The 22,344-nt window shown below is 35.3% G+C and overlaps 1 protein-coding gene across 10 annotated transcripts in view; it reads right to left on the bottom strand.

The window, feature by feature from the left end:
- Positions 1-722: 722 nt before the first annotated feature.
- The window catches only part of CDC27 (cell division cycle 27), a 57,771-nt gene continuing 36,149 nt past the window's right edge, over positions 723-22,344 (bottom strand). For 4 of the 10 annotated variants that reach the window (XM_086357139.1, XM_086357138.1, XM_086357130.1 and 1 more), the window contains exons 10-19: positions 22,157-22,256; positions 21,029-21,236; positions 20,268-20,440; positions 15,849-16,001; positions 14,705-14,913; positions 12,157-12,274; positions 10,197-10,325; positions 6,183-6,257; positions 4,990-5,146; positions 723-3,756 (exon numbers count right to left, since the gene is read on the bottom strand). In XM_086357139.1, the coding sequence (XP_086213265.1) occupies positions 3,674-3,756; positions 4,990-5,146; positions 6,183-6,257; positions 10,197-10,325; positions 12,157-12,274; positions 14,705-14,913; positions 15,849-16,001; positions 20,268-20,440; positions 21,029-21,215 (1,284 nt within the window). In that variant the 5' untranslated portion in view covers positions 21,216-21,236; positions 22,157-22,256 and the 3' untranslated portion in view covers positions 723-3,673. The remainder of the gene's footprint in view (positions 3,757-4,989; positions 5,147-6,182; positions 6,258-10,196; positions 10,326-12,156; positions 12,275-14,704; positions 14,914-15,848; positions 16,002-20,267; positions 20,441-21,028; positions 21,237-22,156; positions 22,257-22,344) is intronic. The other 6 variants (XM_086357140.1, XM_086357131.1, XM_086357133.1 and 3 more) reach the window with 3 other exon arrangements.

Raw genomic sequence — 22,344 nt, 5'->3', positions numbered from 1 at the left:
CCCAAGGCAAGTAACACAGGACACATGACAAGAACTCACTAAACACAGCTGTTTAGCAAAGTCTGCATTTCTGAACCTTCACAAAATCATTAATTACAGGCTAAAAAAACCAAAGAATACTTCCTACTTAGATTTCTAGTTATCCCTGTCCTACTGACAGCAAATGGCCAGTCCTAGGAAGGTTATGGTCTGAGTCATCCCCTAATCTGCCCAGCACACCTCACTTTGTCTTTTTCCCTACCGCTACCCTTTCTTCAAGTCTGAGCAAAACCCTTTGGTCTTCTACAAGATATCAAGCTAGAGTAAAACTTGCTCTCTATATTCTACTTCTTTCAGATCTTGATATTTAAAATGGATTCTAATTAGAAAAGAGCTTTGTGTCCCTTTTAAAGGAATTTCAGAAATCACATGATTGAGAAATAAGCAGTTGACTTGCAAAGTAGCAGCTGCTGGCAAGGGGCTTTTGTAGTGTGGGAAAAATACATTCTAAAGTTACCAATTTTTGTCACAATATTTATTTTGAAACTCCAAATAATACTAAAAAAGGGGTGTGAATTTTAAAATAAATATATATATTAGATGAGAGTGTAAGTAAAAAAATAGAGAAGCATTGCCCTAGACTTCTGTGGAACATAATACTAATCTTTCACTATTTTGCTGTGCCTCAATATCAAAATACAGATGGCACAGCTATGATATAGCTTTAATGACTTGATTATGAATTGCTTTCAAAAGTAATTTATTTGGATTTTCCATATCCTTTAATGAATTGCAAATATATTAACAGAAAAGACTTTCCCCCCCAAGACTGTACAATTTCTGAAATAAGTCAGGAAAAGCAAAAAAAGAAGACACAAAATTACATTGTTTCAATGCATATATAACACACACATCACACCCACACTTGCATTTTCCCAGGTTTTCACAAAGAAAACAGGTCACCATATTTCTCTTGAAGACCCATACTATACTCTGGCTAAACAGAGACTTGCAAACTTTTTTCTTCAAAAAGAGCATTTTTAATAGACTAAATACTGGTTATCACTGAGTTTTTGTTTAAGGTACAACAGCAGCATGGTTCAAATATTACTTGCAGTTCTTGGAAAAAAAATAAAAATTTTAAAGTAATGAAATACAGAAAAAGTAGGACCACCTTTCATTATTTTGAGTACCATTGTTCTCTTGAAAAAATATTTCCAACCTTCTAAAATCCCAGAGTTAAGAACCATTTCCAAGGGGGAAAAATATCCAATGCTACAACATAACTTCTGAACAAGAGTGTGTGTGTGTGTATACACACGTGTGAAAGGCTTAAAGAGAAAAAATGATGTTGAAGTACTTAGTATTTCTGATTTCCTTCAAAATACTTCTGAAATTTGAAGCAATCATTTTGCTTGATTAAAATGCGTATCTTCTTCTGGTTATTTGATCCCCATACTATGCAAAAAAGAAAGAAGAGAAAGCCAGAAACAGTAAATAGGTAGGAAATGCTTCCAACAGCTAAATGACTTTGAAAGTAGAGGTGTGAGGAAAATGCAGTCAGATCAATCTGGGCTGATTATCGATCAACCAACCATAGCCATGCTGTGCCTTCCACAACTATCCTTTTATTCTTGGTCTCAAAATTAATACCAGAAAGACTTACTTCTGGCACAGGACATAAATTCCTACTACAAAACATAACTAATTATACATCAGCAAATTGTTTTCTGAGCATAGCTTTCTCCAAGCTTTGTAACAAAGAGCTCAGATCAAAGCTTTCTATGAAAACTCTATATTTGATACTGTTATACAGCTGGCTTATGATTTGCCAATTAAAAAAAAATAAAAGAATATAAAATTAAATATTACAGAACTAATGGATAATAAAATGGAATATTTGTTAGAATTCAAGTGCTAGCCTTGGGGAATCTTTAATGATATTCATTTACTCCCAATCTTTCCTTTTCTTATAAATTATTTTTTTAGGCAGCACATAAACAGATTTAGGTAGGAAATTTTGTTAAATACCTCTCTGGCACCCCAATACCCAACCTAACACTCTGACTTGAATTAGTTTATAATGCAATTTAATCCATATTCAAATAAGCAGATTAACAGTAAATGACAGAAAATTACTGAGACTACGGGCTAAAATTTTTTCACATCTTCTGTAATCCACCTTATTTTCACAGCTTGACTAACAAAATACATGTAACCAGTAGATAAGTTTGTCCTTCATCAAATAATCCACAACAATAACTGTAGGCCTGTCATTTGTAAGAAACTATAAATTTGTTATATTCTGACATTGGCACTTAATAAAATGTTAACTAAAGTTTCTCTAAAAATTTCAAACATTACAATAAAGGAGATACACAATTTAAAACTTTAAATCGGTTACTGTGAAATTCCAATAATTCCCATTTTATTATGCATAATTAGATCTTTAAAATTGTGGTCATTGCCCAAAGACATCAATCTATATTACGATAAACTCAAGAGAGAACTCGTCTCCTTCATAAGAGTGGGTGGTTTTTTGTTTTTATTTTTGCAGCTAAACATTTCTAATATTCTAAACCCAATCACTCTCAGTACATGTTTTGGTAGCTCACACTACTGGAAATAATCTGAAGCAGAGAGCAGAAAAGAATGGAAATGACCTCACCAAAGGTAACCACACTTTCTTGCACCTTGCTTAAACACTTAAAGAAAGTCAAAGGGATACTGTCTTGAACAAATATAAACTCAAGGTTATGGTAGGATTCTGATTGTATTAAGGCTTTCACTATCATGATCTCTTAAAGTCTTTCCATTTAGTGTTCTCATTTTGATTCTTCCGGTGAACTTAAATGGTTATTAAGAGCCTTGTTTTGGCTTTTCAGTGGGCAACCCCTCTATCATCTCTGAAGGTTAGAGGTGATCCCACAGAGCTCAAAGAGAAGAGGAAAAATGTTAAGGACCAATTTTAAAGTTTGTAATACCAAGATAACGATGATCAACACTTTGAGGCAAGATGAATAAATTAAAATTCTTGGTTGGACATTAAAGTATTCTTACCAAGAATAAGTGTACACTGTTATGGAGGGATATTGATTCCTACATATGAGTCCCTATATGCTCATTACATTTGTTATGGGAGACACTGAAGTTTAAGGTAATTTACATTCCTTGGCAATCAGGTTACTCTGTTATAGGCAATGTCTTTTATTGTTCCATCTGGCACTTGCTAACACCATTCTTGAAGAACCTAGAAATGAAGGTCAGTCACTTTGTTTATCAGGAACAGAACCAAGTAAAAACAAATTTTTGGAAAAACGACCAAGAGATTCTGGTTCATCACTATTTTCCATATCTAATGGTTCCTTCAGGATAAAACATAACTCTTCCTTCCATGATAGCTTTCCAACAAAGGGAGATTAAAGAAAAAAAAAAGAAAGAAAAAGAAAGTTTCCCACCCTATCCCCTCTGAACTGTCATTCATACTGGTGAAAGAGCCAGTCTTCTTAGCAGCTAAATATTGCACTGCCTTTCATTCTGTGTACAGTCAGGGTCCAGTGAAAGTGGCACACTCAGGATATAAGTGATGGATGATGACAATGCTGGCTCAAGAGTGAAGACTCAGTATATGGAAGGACAAGAAACATGTCAGCATGAGTCACACATCCAGTTGCAAAGGTCTGATTTCCAGAAGTTAAAATTCATCACTTTCAGCTGCATGAAGTTGTGTGTCATCAGCATCCGTCATGCTGCTCTCCTGGGATTCATCTGTTCCCACTTCAAAAATAAAAAAGGTCTACAGTAAGGTATCTGAAAAGTATTTTTTTTTAGTTCATGAAAATAAGTAAAGAAAACTATTATATTCAGAGAGATAAGACCTTAAACAAAAGCCCTTAAAAATCCTGATATCCTTCAATAAAATGCAATTCAAGTTCCTTATTTTACAGCATGTCTAAGATTATTTTATTGCATTTAACCATTAAGAGTTTTAACTACTAAAACTGTCTCTCTCTAATGAATTCTTATTCCCTAACCTAAGAATTGGGCTTCCCAGGTGGCGCTAGTGGTAAAGAACCAGCCTGGGAGACTTAAGAGATGTGTCTTTGGTCTCTGAGTCAGGAAGATCCCCTGGAGGAGGGCACGGCAATCCACTCCAGTATTCTTACCTGGAGGATCCCACGGACAGGGGAGCCTGGTGGGCTACAGTCCATAGTGTCGCAAAGAGTTGGACACGACTGAAGCAATTTAGCACACACTCAACCTAAGAATTAGAACTATTCTCTAAGACATTAAAAAAGACTGACACTCCACCCAACTGTTGACTTCACTTTGGGGATAGTCCCTATTAGTTCACAAAAATATAAAATATATTTCTGGAACAAAGGCATCTTAGTTTATCTTATCAGAGGTCTCTCAATTTATATTTATCTGCCTTTTAATCAACTGATGTATAGCTGACTTACAATATTATGTTAGTTTCAGATGTACAATATTTAGATTTTAGATATGTGAGAGTTACACAGAATTTGAACAGCCACTACTACAGATCTGTCAATACTTTAAAATGTTCACAAATTTATTATTCATTCACTTAGCACTTCCAATGTTTTCAACATAGTCACACCTACCATCTTTTCTCCCCCGACCACATTCCTAGGAAGCAGGTAAGCCAGGCATTAGTTACATAGGTTGAAGCTCAGGTAAAAATTAGCAATGGATTTGTGAAAATCACACAGCAAACTAGATCCAGAACTGAAACTAGTTACCTGGCTCCATATGCACACTGTTGTTTTATTACCCTGTTCAATTTCCCTAAAATTTCATTTGGTGTAAAAAATCTATTGTTTAGAAATAAAATTCTTATGCAAAAGGCAGCTTTCTGAATATTCAAAAAATTTTCCACTTTATTCTGTGCCATAAAGAAGTATCTGTTTCCTCTGATACGGTGTTTCACTAGCTTTCTGGTTTGAATAATCACATATAGACCTAAGTCACATGGATGATACTCACTGATCTGTTCTTCTTGGGTTATTGGCTCCTCATCATCTGGAAGGTAGCGTTTATCAATTGCCTCTTTAATCTGGTTATTGGCTCCTTTAGGATCTAAATCCATAGCCCAAGAGAAATTCATCAGGGCGAGGTGCGTTTGACCTAACTTCTTGTAAACCTAAAAATAAACAGCAGCACTACATTTTTCATTAAGTTGTAAGCTTCATCTATAAAATCCTAAACATTTTAAATTTAAATTGGGTTCCTGATTGGTATGTTGTAAGTTCATTCTGAAGAACAGGACATTTTCATCCTATAGAAGAATTCATACCAACTTTTGAGTTCCTTTTAATATATTCAGGTATTATTTTCAGAATCCCTTGCCTGTATCTCTCAGGTAGTGAGCTTCCAACACATCTCACTCTGTTTGGAACAATGACAGTGGACTATAAATTGCTTAATTAGTACTCATTTACACTGATTTTAAATGGAGTTATAGCAACTGTCCCCTGATGGCTCAGTGGTAAAGAATCCACCTGCAATGTAGAAGTCACAGGAGACATGGGTTCGATCCCTGGGTCGAGAAGATTCCCCTGGAGGAGGAAATGGCAACCCACTCCAGTACTCTTGTCTGAAAAATCCCATGGACAGAGAAGCCTGGCTAGCTACAGTCCAAAGGTCACAAAGAGTCAGACACAACTGAGCGTGTGGTAACCATACATACAAAGCAACTCTCACCAGTGTCCACCATCCTCACTTACTTTAACCAATTGGCTTCTGGGGACCCAGTGTGTAAAGTCCTGACTAGTCCTGCCTCAGAAATTCTGCAAGCTATTTTTTTGAACTAAGACAACACCGTGGTATTATTTTTCTTCTTTTGGGAGATGTTTGTGTATTTTATTGATAACTGGAAGTTAACGGTTTTCCTTGAGGTAGTCTCAGTCATGAACTCATTATCAGTCACTGGGCTGCAAGTGCTGATATACTTCCAAAACTACAGAAAGATTACAGGGTGTGTGCTCTTGCTTCTTCATTAGGATATCTATCACCTTCTTAAATGTTAATAAAAACTAAATCCATGATTTATTTCCAGAGTATATAGTTCAGAGATCTAGCTGAATTTGCTCAATAGATGGTGCACAATACAACATATTTATTTTTCAAAAGTTAGTATCTGTTATGATAGAGTTTAGAACCAGGGCCCCAATCTTTACCTTTCCTATTAAGAAGTAAACGAGGGATTCTTTGGGAACAATTTGTTTCAATTCTTCAAGTTCTTGTAAAGCAGACTGAAAAAAGCAAAGAAAAATACAGTAGCAAAATTTTTACAGTTTTGACTAAGCAAGTGATTTTATTTAATTTCTCAAATCATCTTAACTAAAGCTTATTAGATCTTAATCAAAGTACTACCTTGCTTCAATAATCCCTGTGAAAATGCAAGAAAAATACTATTACAACAAGAACTAAGAAATGTCAGGAATTCACTCAAATTCACTGAAAACATACACAATTCTTTGTGAAATATGGAGGTGATAACCCTAGCTTTTGTCACAATTTTATTTAAAACAGCTAAATTCAATCACATTGTGTATAAAGATGTTTTAAAAACTAAGTTGCAGAACACTTCTGAAGTTCTGTTAATACACCTTCTCCCTGACACAAGCACTAGCTTTGAATACCAACCTGCCATTTTAACTAATAATGAAGAACCTAGAATTGAGTTAATGATTATCCAGTAATCTTCTGACTACTGCTAAGTTTGTCCAGTAATCTTCTGACTACTGCTAAAGGGGTTCAGGAGACTGAGAAGACAGATAGGAAAATTGTATGTTTATTTAAAAGAAAGATCTGATGATTCAAAATAAAAAACAGCTCCCCAAATGAGAAATTGTCAATTTTTCACCTAGTAAACAGATAAAAATTAAGAGTTTGATATTACATAAAGTTACCATGAGGGAGGAAAGACAGGTATTCTCATCACTGAGGGCAGAACTGCAAATTGATGCAAACTCTGTGTGAGGACAACTTAACATTATCTATTAAGTTAAAAACTACATGTAAACAACGATTCAGCAATCCATTTGTTAGGAATTTGGCCTAGTTATGTCAACTAACATAATATTTTTCTAATCAGAACAATAAAAAGTCAGTGAGAAGAATGACATTGCTTAAAGTTTTTGCAAATCTCTGGTTAAGAGAAGATAGCTTTTGCATTCAATCTGTTATGATGTCACGTCAAGTAGCTTTTAGAACACCCCACTGTACACTGGTGACAAAATGAAAGTGAAAAAGGCAAATAACATCTAAATATTATTACGAAAATAGTTCTCACCTGTGGACTTTCTGGAAAGATTTTTGGTAACTCCCCAGAAGTGCCCAGACTACACTTTAGAATCACTGCTTTGAATGTATTTTAATCAAGATGTTGTACCCCAAACATCTATACTGCTACACCACAACAGTTTAGAACTAATATATTTTCTATGAAAGCATCACTACGAACAAAGCTAGTGGAGGTGATAGAATTCCAGTTGAGCTATTCCAAATCCTGAAAGATGATGCTGTGAAAGTGCTGCACTCAATATGCCGGCAAATTTGGAAAACTCAGCAGTGGCCACAGGACTGGAAAAGGTCAGTTTTCATTCCAACCCCAAAGAAAGGCAATGCCAAAGAATGCTCAAACTACTGCACAATTGCACTCATCTCACACGCTAGTAAAGTAATGCTCAAAATTCTCCAAGCCAGGCTTCAGCAATATGTGAACTGTGAACTTCCTGATGTTCAAGCTGGTTTTAGAAAAGGAAGAAGAACCAGAGATCAAATTGCCAACATCTGCTGGATCATGGAAAAAGCGAGAGTTCCGGAAAAACATCTATTTCTGCTTTATTGACTATGCCAAAGCCTGTGACTGTGTGGATCACAATAAACTGTGGAAAATTCTGAAAGAGATGGGAATACCAGACCACCTGATCTGCCTCTTGAGAAATTTGTATGCAGGTCAGGAAGCAACAGTTAGAACTGGACATGCAACAACAGACTGGATCCAAATAGGAAAAGGAGTACGTCAAGGCTGTATATTGTCACCCTGTTTATTTAACTTATATGCAGAGTACATCATGAGAAACGCTGGACTGGAAGAAACACAAGCTGGAATCAAGATTGCCGGGAGAAATATCAATAACCTCAGATATGCAGATGACACCACCCTTATGGCAGAAAGTGAAGAGGAACTCAAAAGCCTCTTGATGAAAGTGAAAGTGGAGAGTGAAAAAGTTGGCTTAAAGCTCAACATTCAGAAAACGAAGATCATGACATCCAGTCCCATCACTTCATGGGAATTAGATGGGGAAACAGTGTCAGACTTTATATTTCTGGGCTCCAAAATCACTACAGATGGTGACTGCAGCCATGAAATTAAAAGACGCTTACTCCTTGGAAGGAAAGTTATGACCTAGATAGCATATTCAAAAGCAGAGACATTATTTGCCAACAAAGGTTCGTCTAGTCAAGGCTATGGTTTTTCCTGTGGTCATGTATGGATGTTGAGAGTTGGACTGTGAAGAAGGCTGAGCGCCGAAGAATTGATGCTTTTGAACTGTGGTGTTGGAGAAGACTCTTGAGAGTCCCTTGGACTGCAAGGAGATCCAACCAGTCCATTCTGAAGGAGATCAGCCCTGGGATTTCTTTGGAAGGAATGATGCTAAAGCTGAAACTCCAGTACTCTGGCCACCTCATGCGAAGAGTTGACTCATTGGAAAAGACTCTGATGCTGGGAGGGATTGGGGGCAAGAGGAGAAGGGGACGACAGAGGATGAGATGGCTGGATGGCATCACTAACTCGATGGACGTTGAGTCTCAGTGAACTCCGGGAGTTGGTGATGGACAGGGAGGCCTGGCGTGCTGTGATTCATGGGGTCACAGAGTCGGACACAACTGAGCGACTGATCTGATCTGATCTGATGACTGTGGGTTACAATTGTTATCAAAATTTCATACATTTATGCTGTACCTCCCTCCCCCCACATAATCTACTTGGAAACTCTGAGAAACAGTTTCTAACACAGACACAGTATAGTATCCAACATAGCAGAAGAGCTCTCTTTTTTGCCCTAGAAGACTTAAACAACTACATACCAATACTGTACATTAGACAGGGTTGTGTCTAGTAATGATTTTTGCCACAAAGAGATTGACGTGGCCCTCTAACAGTTTGATTTTCATTTCGGAGGCAGGACATTGCAGAAGCAGTCAGTAACTTTTCTTATGCCCTCTTTCTAACCTACACCTAATCATGCATCAAAGTAAACCTGATAATCTGGCTGAGCCCCAAGCTGGTACTCAAAAATGATTTTAACCATTCTGGCCTGGACAATGGGTCAGATTAGAACATGGGTTTCTTGAAGCAAGTATAGGCTTGATTTACATGGCATTCCTCTTAGATGAGATTGCTTATGCCTTTAAGATTAATAAATAAAATCCTTCAACTGAAGAACCTGACCATATATCAGATTAAATAAAAACTTTAAAAATTTTTGTACAATGAAGCCAAGACAGGAAAACAAATGCTGAATTATAATTATAGTAAGCTTCAAAGAGCGAGTTAAAAATTGTTAAATGTTTATTAGATTTAAAGGACGTTGTAAAAGGCAGAACAGTAAGATTAGACATCCACTTCTTCATAAAGAAAATCAGAGCAAGACTCCATGGGGTCACAAAGAGTTGGACATGATTGAGTGACTAACTCTCCCTCTAAGGGAGTACTAGATGGTAAGCTATTCAAAGGCAGAAAATATGGTTGCTTCATTTGCCACTATATTCCTAGTGTCTGACATATATTAATAATAGGCATTCAAATAAATACTTATTGAATAATGCACATATATTCATTTATTCTGTTCATATATTTTGGTCCTAATACAATGGTTTAGGTTTTACATTTAAGGTAACTGCCTTTCCCTATAGGAAATCTTTTTAAAGGATAAACTTTTATTCCTAAATATATACACACCCATCCTTCTTGTATTTCATGAAGAAATATAGGCAAAAAAGAAATAGCTTTTAAAAATGGGGAAATAAACTATTTAAGACAAAAATTCAAGTATAAATAACTTTTAGTTTATTTAAAAAGTGGCAAAACTTAAATAGTACTATGTTGAGGACTGTTAAGATACACGCGCGCGCGCACACACACACACACACACACACACACACACACATATATATCTTACCTTATATTTTTCATTTGCAAATAAAACTGAGGCTCTGTGAAATTTGCATAGAGGGTTCTTAGGATCAATAACAATGGCTTTGTTTAGGGTATCCAAAGCCTTCTCAGATTTTTTCAGTGCATGCTGAACCTACAAGAAATAAAGATTCTATTAATGTTTCCTTTTGATATTTATGAGGAAAGGTAAAAACCAAATAGTGTGACTCAAAAACAACACAGCTCCCAATTCACCATTACTCTCCATAATGATAATCAGATTCTATCTTTAGAGTAGATATTTGGTTACCTTTAAGCCTAAAAGACAAGAAAAACCTTAGTCTTTCTTCACAAGAAAATCTGTGCTCTTTTGTTAGATAATACATTTTAACAGACTTATTATGGTCCTCTAAATATTAGACTTCTCAGAATTTTTCAAGAACCCCTAGGAGCTCTGCCTCTGAAACTTACCAACTTTGTTTTACTCAGAACAATTACACTTTTACCTATTTTAGGAATTTGTTTTAAAAATAATTCTTCTGCTTTACATATCTGAAAACCATTGATCTGTAATTCTAGGTAGTAAGTAATTTATTTCAAATAACTTAAAAAAAAAAACAAAAACAAAAGCAAACCCAATCAAGTCTCATTATTAATTCATGTGTACTCATATTGCTATGTTCATTCTTAGATAAATTATATATTAAAAATAAATTTGAACAGGCTCAGAGACATAGAAAAAAACCTGACGGTTACAAAAGGGGAAAGGGGGTTGAAGGAGGGATAAATTAGGAATTTAGGATTAACAGACACAGATGACTATATACAAAATACATGAACAACAAGGACCTACTATATAGCACAAGGAACTATATTCAATATCTCATAATAACCTATAATGGGAAAGAAATCTGAAAATGAATATATATGTATACATAACTGAATCACCTTGCTGAAACTCAACACTGTAAATCAACTATACTAAAAAAAAAAAACAAAAAAAACAGGGAGACTATAGCCGAGAAGTAATCTTTCCAGGTCTTAGAACCCACAGATTACACAATGCTGGACTATGGCCTTTAAGAAAGCCTGCTTTAAAAACGTTCAACTTCACTAAAAGGTAGCAAGAGATACTCAAGTTTGGTTTAAGTAAAGTGACAGAAAAAAATTCTTTGATGTATTTCCCCTATATTTTTGTACCGTATCTAACTGTAAAAGTTACCATGTCAATTCTTAAGAAAATCATTATAAAGAGCTAGAACTCTGCCCCCAAAATGAATAGTGAAATTCCAAACTCACATAATTTTTCTTATACTGTATGTTTGTTCCCACAAAGGTCAAACTTGCAAAGAGAAAGAAAAGAGGGAGGGAAAGTGGGAGAGGGAAGAATGGTGAAAGGACAAGAACAAGAACTTAAAAAAAATGTTCCAAGCTTTCAGAGAAATTAGTAAATGAGATTTTAAAAAACAAACATACTCGTTCTCTTATCCTATCAAAGTACAACTTATTATCACATACAGTAAGAAAAATATAAACATAAAATTGACCATTCTCACCACTTTATAAGAATTTTAATTAGTTCTGACATATCTATACCACTCAGAGGCTAAAATACAAGGAATCATTTGCCTTAAATTATTAGTTACTTAATTTAGGAGCTAAATATTAACATGGAAAACTGCTTTCAAAAATATCAAGTATCTCATATTAGTGTTATAATAACCCTATGAGGTAGGCAAGATGGCATTATTTGTCATTCACAAAATAGAAGCTCAGAGAAATTAAGTAACTTGCCCAAGGAATGAGGGTACTCCATGATTTCTCTTTATGCCAAGCAAAAAGGCGATATTTTTGGCTGTAAAAGAATCCAGGATATTGTTTCAAGAATAACAATAACAAAACCCCCTAATTTTCATTACAGCAATTAAGCCAATAACAAACACTCCAAAAGGGATCAACCGAACAATACTTAGAAAGCTACTTACTACTCCAATGTGGCAAAGCAAAACTGAACTTTGAGGGTTGATGTCAAGTGCTTTCTGGAAATGCATTTCTGCAAGGCTGAATTTTTCTTGCTTGTAATAAATCATTCCTAAACCATACCTGAGAGTTTAAAATAAAATACAATTTTAAGGATGTGAAATGCTAATTTAGTTTAGCTAATAAAAGGATATGTATGGAATGTGGCATTTTAATAAACCAGTAGAAAAATACTGATGGTCTTAGGGTAGGCAAAATCTAACATGATAAAAAACTGCCCAAGTGTTTTAGACAAGTCATTTTTATAAGTAAAAACAATCCAGTCAATCAAAGAATCAATCAAATAAAACTATAACAACTAGAAAAAAAGAAACCACATCCTTAGACCTACCACTACAATCTAGATTTAATAGCTAATTTTTACTGAGCGATTATCATGTGTCTGCTGATAATTTTATTAAATTCTTTGATTTACCTTATTTAATCCTAGATGGAACCAAGGAGATAGGTATTGCTATCAATCACATTTTAAAATAAAACCAGTCCATTCTAAAGGAGATCAGTCCTGGGTGTTCAAGGACTGATGCTAAAGCTGAAACTCTAATACTTTGGCCATCTCATGCGAAGAGTTGACTCACTGGAAAAGACTCTGATGCTGGGAGGGATTGGGGGCAAGAGGAGAAGGGGACGACAGAGGATGAGATGGCTGGATGGCATCACCTACTCGATGGACATGAGTTTGAGTAAACTCTGGGAGTTGGTGATGGACAGGGAGGCCTGGTGTGCTGCAATTCATGGGGTTGCAGAGTTGGACACGACTGAGCAACTGAACTGAACTGAACTGAAGGGTGGGTAAAGAATCAGCCTGCAATACAAGAGCTCCAAGAAACCTAGGGTTGGTCCCTGGGTTGGGAAGATCCCTTGGAGGAGGAAATGGCAATTCACTCCTGTATTTTTGTCTGGAAAACTCATGGACAGAGGAGCTTGGTGGGCTACATACAGTCCACAGGGTAGTGAAAAGTCAGACATGACTCAGTGACTAAACACACACACAAGTATTCTATTCAGATCCTCCCTCGATGATTCTAGACCCTAAATTCCTAATAATGCTACTCCCATATTATTTGTCCAAATACATATATATTTTATACTATGATTAAAGTATGCATAGTTAATGGTCTGCTTACCCTCTCCCCACTCACTGTATGAAAAATATGCTCCTATAGCTTTCAAAACTTATAGACTTCAAAATTATAATTTTTAAAGGCTTCACATAGATATCAAAATTACACATTTTAAAGACTATGCAACAGTGTATCAAGATGATATACAGGAATGTTCCCTGAATTTTCAAAACATCAAATACACTGTGACTGATTTACATTAAGGATCCCTCTTGGTGAAACTAGGTAATAATGAAGGGGAATAATCAACAAATGATTATTATAATTATGTTAGAGATCAAGAAAAGGTATGAAAAGTTCTGTGCTAATAATAGTGAAAATGGAGATAACTAAAGAAAGACTACTCACCTTGGAGTTGGAAAAATAAATTTGCTTAGTTTAGTTAAATACTTAGTTACCTGAATAACTCAATATTGAAAGTCTTCCCAGTAAAAGCTTGCTAGTCTGAATATACCTCCTTTTCTCTAAATGCAACAATTATTTTTATAACAATTTTGATACAGTAAATTTTGTTAAGAATGCAACTACTGAAATATGGCAGAACAGATAACTACACATTTAAGAAACAACTCAAGTCCTATTAAGAACTGAGCTCTGAAAATATCACAGAGAATTTTATGTGAATGTTGGCAAGCCTGACTGTTTAACTGGTCAACAGAAGCTAGTACTCATCAGGCCATCTTTCAGGCAATGTAACTACTTAGAAATGAGATAAAATTCATTAAAAAACACATATACAAATCAAAAAATATATTTCAGTAATCTAGTGCTTCAGATTTAGAAACTGCTATGATTAACCCAATCATTAATAGATTAACGTTCCTATTCATCTACTTACGCACAAGTATAAAAAAGTAAAACAGATATTACTTAAACTGGACCATTCTTGATAAACTTAATAAACCAGAACTAATACTTAATAAATCTGCCAAAGAGCAACAACTATGGATAGTTTTCTATATTTATTTTCTATTATCCAAAAGGTAGCAGAAATTACCTATTGGATAATAGAAGAATTATACTGTTATTATAATTATGATAGAGAACCATTCTCTATTTTCATCACCATTTTAGTGCTCTAACAAAAAATAACAAATCAAAGTAACAATACCAGATATTAATACTTGCAAAAGTTTAGTAGGAGAAAAAGTAGAAAGTGTTCAATATAAGCATCTGGAATTCTATTGGCATTAGTTAGGAGTTTGTTAAAGGTATAAATTTCACATAAAAAACCACTTAGGTTACAAGCTACCAACCAGTATGTACCATTCTTCAAATTTATGACAACAAAGAAATAATCTCACAAGAAAAATTACTGGGTACCAGCCCCATTAATAAGACACTGTCTTTGCACTTTGTTAGCACTTACCATGCATTATAATGTCTAGGATTGACTCTGATAGCATTTCGAAAACAAGCTAATGCTTTGTCTAATTCTTCAGTTAACACAAACTCGTGCCCTAATAGAGTATAGGCATAAGCATAATTTGGATCAACCTGGATAGCTCTCTGGAAGAATTTAATTGCAATATCATGTTCCCGCTGCAAACTGAAACAGTTCCCTGCAGCACACCAGGCCTTAAAAAAAAAAAAAGGAAACAAAAACCAAATGCATAATTAAAATTCTGATTTATTTTTTTCTAACAAAAGCAATCTATGACTAAAATCAAGACTCAGATCTTACGTAGAACAGAAAGACAACAATTGAAGAGCTTTAATAGATATAGTCAAAGCTCATTATTCAAGGATTCCATATTTGCAAATCTGTCTATTTTCTAAAATTAACTTGTAAAACCAAAATCAATACTTGCAGTGCTTTAGTGATCATTGGTGGACCCACGTGTGATATGTGTGTGTATATTTCTCCTAGGAGTAATGGCTCAGTATTTGTCAATTTAGCGTTCATGGAAACTATAGACCTAACTACCAGGAATAATGAGAACTGACTCTTAAATTCTAAGTTTAAATGTGTTACAAAGGGACCACTAAATATTCTTGGGATGCAAGGAAATAAAACCCTTATAGGACTGAAACATGTAAATAACCTGCCTATGCCTTAAAATGACAGTTAAAATTATTATTTTAATTTAAAATGAGCACTTTAAAATCTCTATTTCTGTTTAATGAACTCTACTCTTAGTGACAACAGCAAGTATAACCAAATCTTGATTAATCCTGAATGAAATATCTGCTTTAAGATTTTTCTATTTATGAATCTGTACCATATATTCTAGGATTTCTCCTTCTCTTGGCCTATAGAGAAAAATGCAAAAATAAGCATGGATGAAACTAAATTAATGACTTGGGTCATTCCCATTTGGTAAAGACAATCAAAAAACAGTTGCAGGGAATTCCCTGGTGATCCAGTGGTTAGGACTCCTCACTGTTACTATTGAGGGCCTGGGTTCAATCCCTGGTTGGGGAACTAAAATCCCACATGCCACGCCGATGCAGCAAAAAAAAAAAAAAAGAAAAGAAAAACAAACATGAACGAAGTGCTTCAGTTAATTTACCTCTGGTGAATTTTTATCCATATCTGTTAAGTCTTTTGAAAGAACTGAAAGAGCAACATCCTTTTGAAGATGCCAAAGTGTTGTAGAGTAGATCTCCATGCCTTCGACTCTGTAATTCTCAATTCTCCTAACCTCTGAGAATATTCTTTCAGCCTGAAATACAAAAATTAGTAAGAGGAAAACAAGTTGATACAATTTACATATATACTGGGAGAGTGCTGGGCACTACTCTCATAGGACCTAAATGCGGCCTTGTTTTACACGTGAATTTTATGTGAATTAGCACCAACACACGGCCAAACTGAGTAACCTTCTATGGTAGGTCAAATATTGATGCAATCATATTTATACTTAACCCAGTTTTTATACACAAGTCATGGTAGGAACATAAATTCTGGGGAAAAAAAAAATTGTTTCCACCAAAAAGAAAGAAGAAAGATCCAGACAAATTTAAAAAGAAGTCAATTATTTTATTCTCAAAAAACATTATTCCAAGTTTTTATAGCAGCTTTATAGAATAACTCTCTGGAAAGGTGAGAGACGAGTGACCTCTGCAATAGAAAATCTATTTCTGTACATTTACAAAATGTATACGTACAAAAGGTTAAGTTGAACACTTTAGGGGAAAAATAGGCTTGGGTGGCTGTCAACCCTATGGCATACTGAGCACTGAATATTTCCATCAGTGTCGTACTTGCTAGGGACCACAGTCCCTGCCTAATATAAATTCCTTTTTCTTCTGCAGCACTCTCTTGACTTTAGGGTCCCTTCTCAGCTACCATGTCAAAGTTTTTTCCTTGCCACACTCACAGCTTCCAGAACTGTGCTTCTCTCCCCTGAAGTTTGACACTTTGGGCTATATGAAACCAGTTAGCTCCCCAGTTTATCAATTCGTTAAAAATTCTGAAAGTCAAACTTAGTTTAGAATAAGGAATATCAGGTCTATTTTTAATGAAATGAAGATGACAAGATAAGGAAATAGCATTCATACAACTAGAAAAATAGGAATGCTTAGATATGGCCATAAGAATAGGAATTCTTATGATATGGCCATACATCATCCAGAATTAGCTTAAATTTGTGACTCCCCTGAAAATCCTTAAAAGTTATACAGATAAGTTTTTCATTTTTTCAAACACACAGTGGTTACAAGAAAATAGACCTAACAACCTGTCAAGTACAGGTTTTAGTAACCTGGTTTAAAATTTTTCAGAATCTATTGTTTCCTCTGAAAAATGATTATGCCACAGACAGAAAGGAAAATTGGAACAAAACAAAAAACTAAGTTGAAACAAAGATTTCCTTTAAATATCTGGGTCTATATCTGCTCTATGATTAGGGGTAACAAAAAAATTCATGTTAAGAACCCATGAAACAAATAATTTTGAAAAGGCTTGCCAAATCCCACTTCTACCTACGTACCAATTAAAAAAATCACAATCCAGCAATGAAAAAGGCTGTCTATAACTCTTTTTTCTTTATTACTCAAAATTACAAGAATAGGTATCTTCTGGATTTATTCACCACCTGGAAGAATACTACACCCCTAGAGCTCTGCAAGGCTCCTTAAAGGAGCAATAATAATCTTCTTTCTCTGAGCATGTTTTTTAAAAAAAATAGCACCATACTTCACTGTTCCCCAGTCTCCTTACCATGCTTCACTTTTCCTTCATATGACTTATTGCTATATGTCCTTATACATTTATTGGCTTACAATTTTTCTTACTAGAAAGGAGGCTTCCCAGGTTGCACTAGTGGTAAAGAACCTGCTTGCCAATGCAGCAGATTTAAGAGACATGGGTTCAATCCCTGGATCAGAAAGATCCCCTAGAGGAGGGCACAGCAACCTACTCCAGTATTCTTGTCTGGAGAATTCCATGGACAGAGGAGCCTGGCAGGCTACAGTCCATAGGGTTGCAAAGAGTCAGACACGATTGAAGCAACCTAGCACATGCACACTTGCTAGAAAGTAAACTCTATGAAGGCAAGCAATTATCTGTCTAGCTATATTACAGTATAGAAGAGAGTCTGGGATATAACATGCACTCAAATACATGCTGAATGTAAAAAGGGCAAACAAGTGATCTTATTATCAACTTTAAATAATTTCTATTATATTTCTTAAAGCTTTATTTAAAGGTTTTTCTTTTTTTTTTTTCATTGAGATTACTTAGTATTGTTTCTTTATTACAATAAATTCTTTACTTGTGTTATCTCATTTAGTCCTTCTAACACCCCTCTGAGGTCTATGGTATATTATTCCCATTAACAGATGAGGCAACTGAGACTCACAGAAGTTAGGTAACTTACCCACTATCACTGAGTTAGTAAAGGGTTAGCTGAGGTTAGAATACAGAAGTCTGACACCAGGGTTGACTTCATTACTCAATACTACCAACAATCTTATGAAAAGATGTTACATTCACCAGCAATCTGGGAATTATAAATGAAACAGAAAACTATGCCCTCCACTTTCCATCTATGTGGTAGATATCAATTTTAGAATGGTCAATATAAATGACATTATCAATTGTTCAGTTCAGTCGCTCAGTCATGTCTGACTCTATCTGACCCCATGGACTGCAGCACGTCAGGCTTCTCTATCCCTCACCTACTCCTAGAACTTGCTCAAACCCATGTCCATCGAGTCAGTGATGCCATCTAACCATCTCATCCTCTGTAGTCCCATTCTGCTGCCTTCAATCTTTCCCAGCATCAGGGTCTTTTCAAATGAGTCAGTTCTTCACAACAGATGGCTAAAGTATTGGAGCTTCAGCTTCAGCATCAGTCCTTCCAGTCAATATTCAGTGTTGATTTCATTTAGGATTGACTGGTTGGATCTCCTTGCAGTCCAAGGGACTCTCAAGAGTCTTCTCCAACACCACAGTTCAAAAGCATCAATATTTTGGTGCTCAGCTTTCTTTACAGTCCAACTCTCACATCCATACATGACCACTGGAAAAACCGTAGCTTTGACTAGAAGGATCTTTGTTGGTAAAGTAATGTCTGCTTTTAAACATGCTGTCTAGCTTTGTCATAACTTTCCTTCCAAGGAGTAAGTGTCTTTTAATTTCATGTCTGCAGTCACCATCTGCAGTGATTTTGGAGCCCAAGAAAATAAAGTCTGAAACTGTTTTCATTGTTTCCCCATCTATTTGCCATGAAGTGATGGGACCAAATGCCATGTTTGAATGTTGAGTTGTTTTTTTTTTTTTTGAGCATTTTCTTTTTTTTTTAACATTTTTTTTTAATTTTAAAACTTTACATAATTGTATTAGTTTTGCCAAATATCAAAATGAATCCGCCACAGGTATACATGTGTTCCCCATCCTGAACCCTCCTCCCTCCCCATACCATCCCTCTGGGCCTTCCCAGTGCACTAGCCCCAAGCATCCAGTATCGTGCATCATAAAGGTTTTTCTAATTTAAGTTTAGAGGTGGGGGAGGAAGTGCTTTGAAAGTAGAACTGGGGAATAAATTAGAATTTTCTTTGGCTTTAGGTTAATCATCCTCTCCTTTCCTGATTTAAACAGATAATCAACAAATATGATTAAAATTAAAATGATAAAATCTTACAATAAGAACATTATATCCTCAATTACTTACAACTTTCTTCATTGTATTAAGTTTATAAAACATACTAAGTACCAAAAATTCATCCCAGTAAGCTCTCTATATAGTAGAAAGAATTTTGATTATAAAGGTCTACTACTACTACTACTACTAAGTCGCTTAGTTGTGTCCGACTCTTCGTGACCCCATGGACTGCAGCCTACCAGGCTCCTCTGTCCATAGGATTTTCCAGCAAGAGTACTGGAGTGGGTTGCCATTGCCTTCTCCTTTATAAAGGTCTGCTACTGCTGCTGCTAAGTCGCTTCAGTTGTGTCCGACTCTGTGCGACCCCACAGACGGCAGCCCACCAGGCTCCCCTGTCCCTGGGATTCTCCAGGCAAGAACACTGGAGTGGGTTGCCATTTCTTTCTCCAATGCATGAAAGTGAAAAGTGAAAGTGAAGTCGCTCAGTCATGTCCAACTCTACTCGACCCCATGGACTGCAGCCTACCAGGCTCCTCCGTCCATGGGATTTTCCAGGCAAGAGTACTGGAGTGGGTTGCCATTGCCTTCTCCATTATAAATGTCTATTACATGGTAAATACATATTTTCAGATCCAAGTAAGTAGAGTACAAATGTTCCACGTAAGAATTACTTCGGTTCTCTACAAATCTATCTCAAGTAATCCCAAAGAATTCAAATTACCCTTAACACAAGAAAGAAGTGAACTGATAAGTTATTAATATTGACAAAATAAAGACATTACATAATAAATATTGACCCCTTAGATCTAGCCTTCTCAAACATAATTTTAATTAAATTTAAATTATCTCTAGAAAGGCATATGTAACTTTTTAAATACTTACTTGCATGTACTCTGAAAGTTCGAAATAGGCCCTTCCAATTTGGCACAGCACCCAACCAGTATTGTAGTGGTGAGAAGGTAGGTGGCTCAAGATATTAATAGCTTCTTTGCAGTTGTATGAACACAAAGCTAAATAACCTTTTCCCATTTCACGAAGAAGGCTCATCAAACCTTCTGGGAGAAAATAATGTAGTAAACAAAGGAAAAAAAAAACACAATAAAGCTGCCTGGTTTTCTAGGAAGGCTAATTAAAAAATATTTCATTAAACTTTCCAACACTGGGCTTCCCTGGTGGCCCAGTGGAAAAGAATCTGCCTGCCAATGCAGGAGACACAGGTTCAATAAATATCTGGTCCAGGAAGATCCCACATGCCGCAGAGCGACTAAGCCCGTGCACCACAACTATTGAACCAGAGCTCTGGAGCCTGGGAGCTGCAACAAATGAGCCCACGTGCCGCAACTACTGAAGCCCATAGACCTAAAGCCTGTGCTCCATAACAAGAAATGCCACTGCACTGAGATGAGAAGCCCACGCACCACAGCTAGAGAGTAGCCCCTGAGAAAAAGCCCACAGCAGCAATGAAGACCCAGCACAGCCAGAACCAAAAATGAATAAATAATAAAATGAATAAAAAAGAAAAAGAAAAAAAAAAGCCAACATCTACCCAGAAAAAAATGTTTATTTAATGAACATAAATAAACTTACTTAAAACCAGTGAATAAAATAAAATATAAAGAAGATTTTAAGCTTTTAAAACAGACCTGCTGCTGCTTTCTGTAGATTAAATGCCTGGATCTGAGGTGTAATTGTAGAGATTTTTCCTTCTGAAATGATTGAAGAATCTAATTTTGTGATTTCCAGGCTATCATTTATGTTAGGTTGAGTTATTCCTCCTTTATTAGTTTTACTTTTTGTTTTTCTGTTTGGGATTTTAGGTGGAAACTTCATTTTTAATTTTTTGCTATTCTCCTGTAACAAGAAGGAAAATTCCATACTTGTTATACTCATGTATTTTAAACATCTAACCCTTTTTTTTAAGTATTAGATATAAATAAACATATGGTTTTGACTGATCTATATTTTTCTCAGAAAAAATTTTATAAAAACAAAAGTCTTCAAAGTTACTTAATTTGAAATGCAACAATTCTGAAAATAAATCATATTGACTAGTATTTAAGGTACATTAGCTTTAAGCATTTCTCTTTATTCAAAGTATATCACTTTCATTTATTAATTAAAAATAAGAAAGTAAGGAGATACAACAACTACCTAATTGTCTCAGAGCACTGAAATCTGTAAGGTATAAAACTGCTGATCTATATGTCACAATTAAAGACTGTCCATAATATTTGTCAATGGATGAAGAAAATTTACCAAAGGTATACAACTTTCCAGCTGTCCAAAGAAATGTGCAAAGAAAACAAAAAATTTTCATTCACTCTTCCCACAATCTTTCCCAATGGAAACATGTGACATAACCACAGTATACCATCAAATCCAGGAAACTGGAATTGCTGCAATACGAGCAATTAAAACTATAGATCTTACTTGGATTTCATCAGTTTTTACATGGACCTTTTAAAAAATTTTGGTTCTGTGAAATTGTGTTACATGTATGGATTTAATCAACTACCACAATAAAGATTCAGGACTATTCTACCACTACAAAAAGAAATTCCTTTGTGCTATGCTATAAAAGACATATCTTCCCCTCAGTCCTAACTCCTAGTAACTATTGATCTCTCCATCTCTGTAATTTTGTAATTTTAACATTAAAAAAATTTTAAATAGTCTCCTAATGTATTCATTAGAGACTGAGTCATCAATGAACAGAAGTTTCAGAGGAGGAAGTATTAAATAAATGTGATATACAGAAATTTTTAAATTACCTTGGTTGTAGAGCTGTCACTAGTAAAAAGTCGCGAACTTCTTCGAGGCAGTGCATTTGGGGGAGATGTGATAGTGGGGCTCAATACCTGAGGTGTGGTACTAAAAAAGTTATAAAAGTAGATATTTAAAAAACCTGTTTATGACCATTAACTATTATTTCAAGTTTATTAAAAATATGCATTCGACA

The sequence above is a fragment of the Bos grunniens genome, chromosome 19 (assembly GCF_055505025.1).
Source record: "Bos grunniens cultivar Pamir isolate PY7600 chromosome 19, Bosgru_T2T1.0, whole genome shotgun sequence".
NCBI classification, from domain to species: Eukaryota; Metazoa; Chordata; class Mammalia; order Artiodactyla; family Bovidae; genus Bos; species Bos grunniens.
Note: the sequence above shows the minus strand (reverse complement) of the source record. Positions and strands in the feature narration are given on the sequence as shown.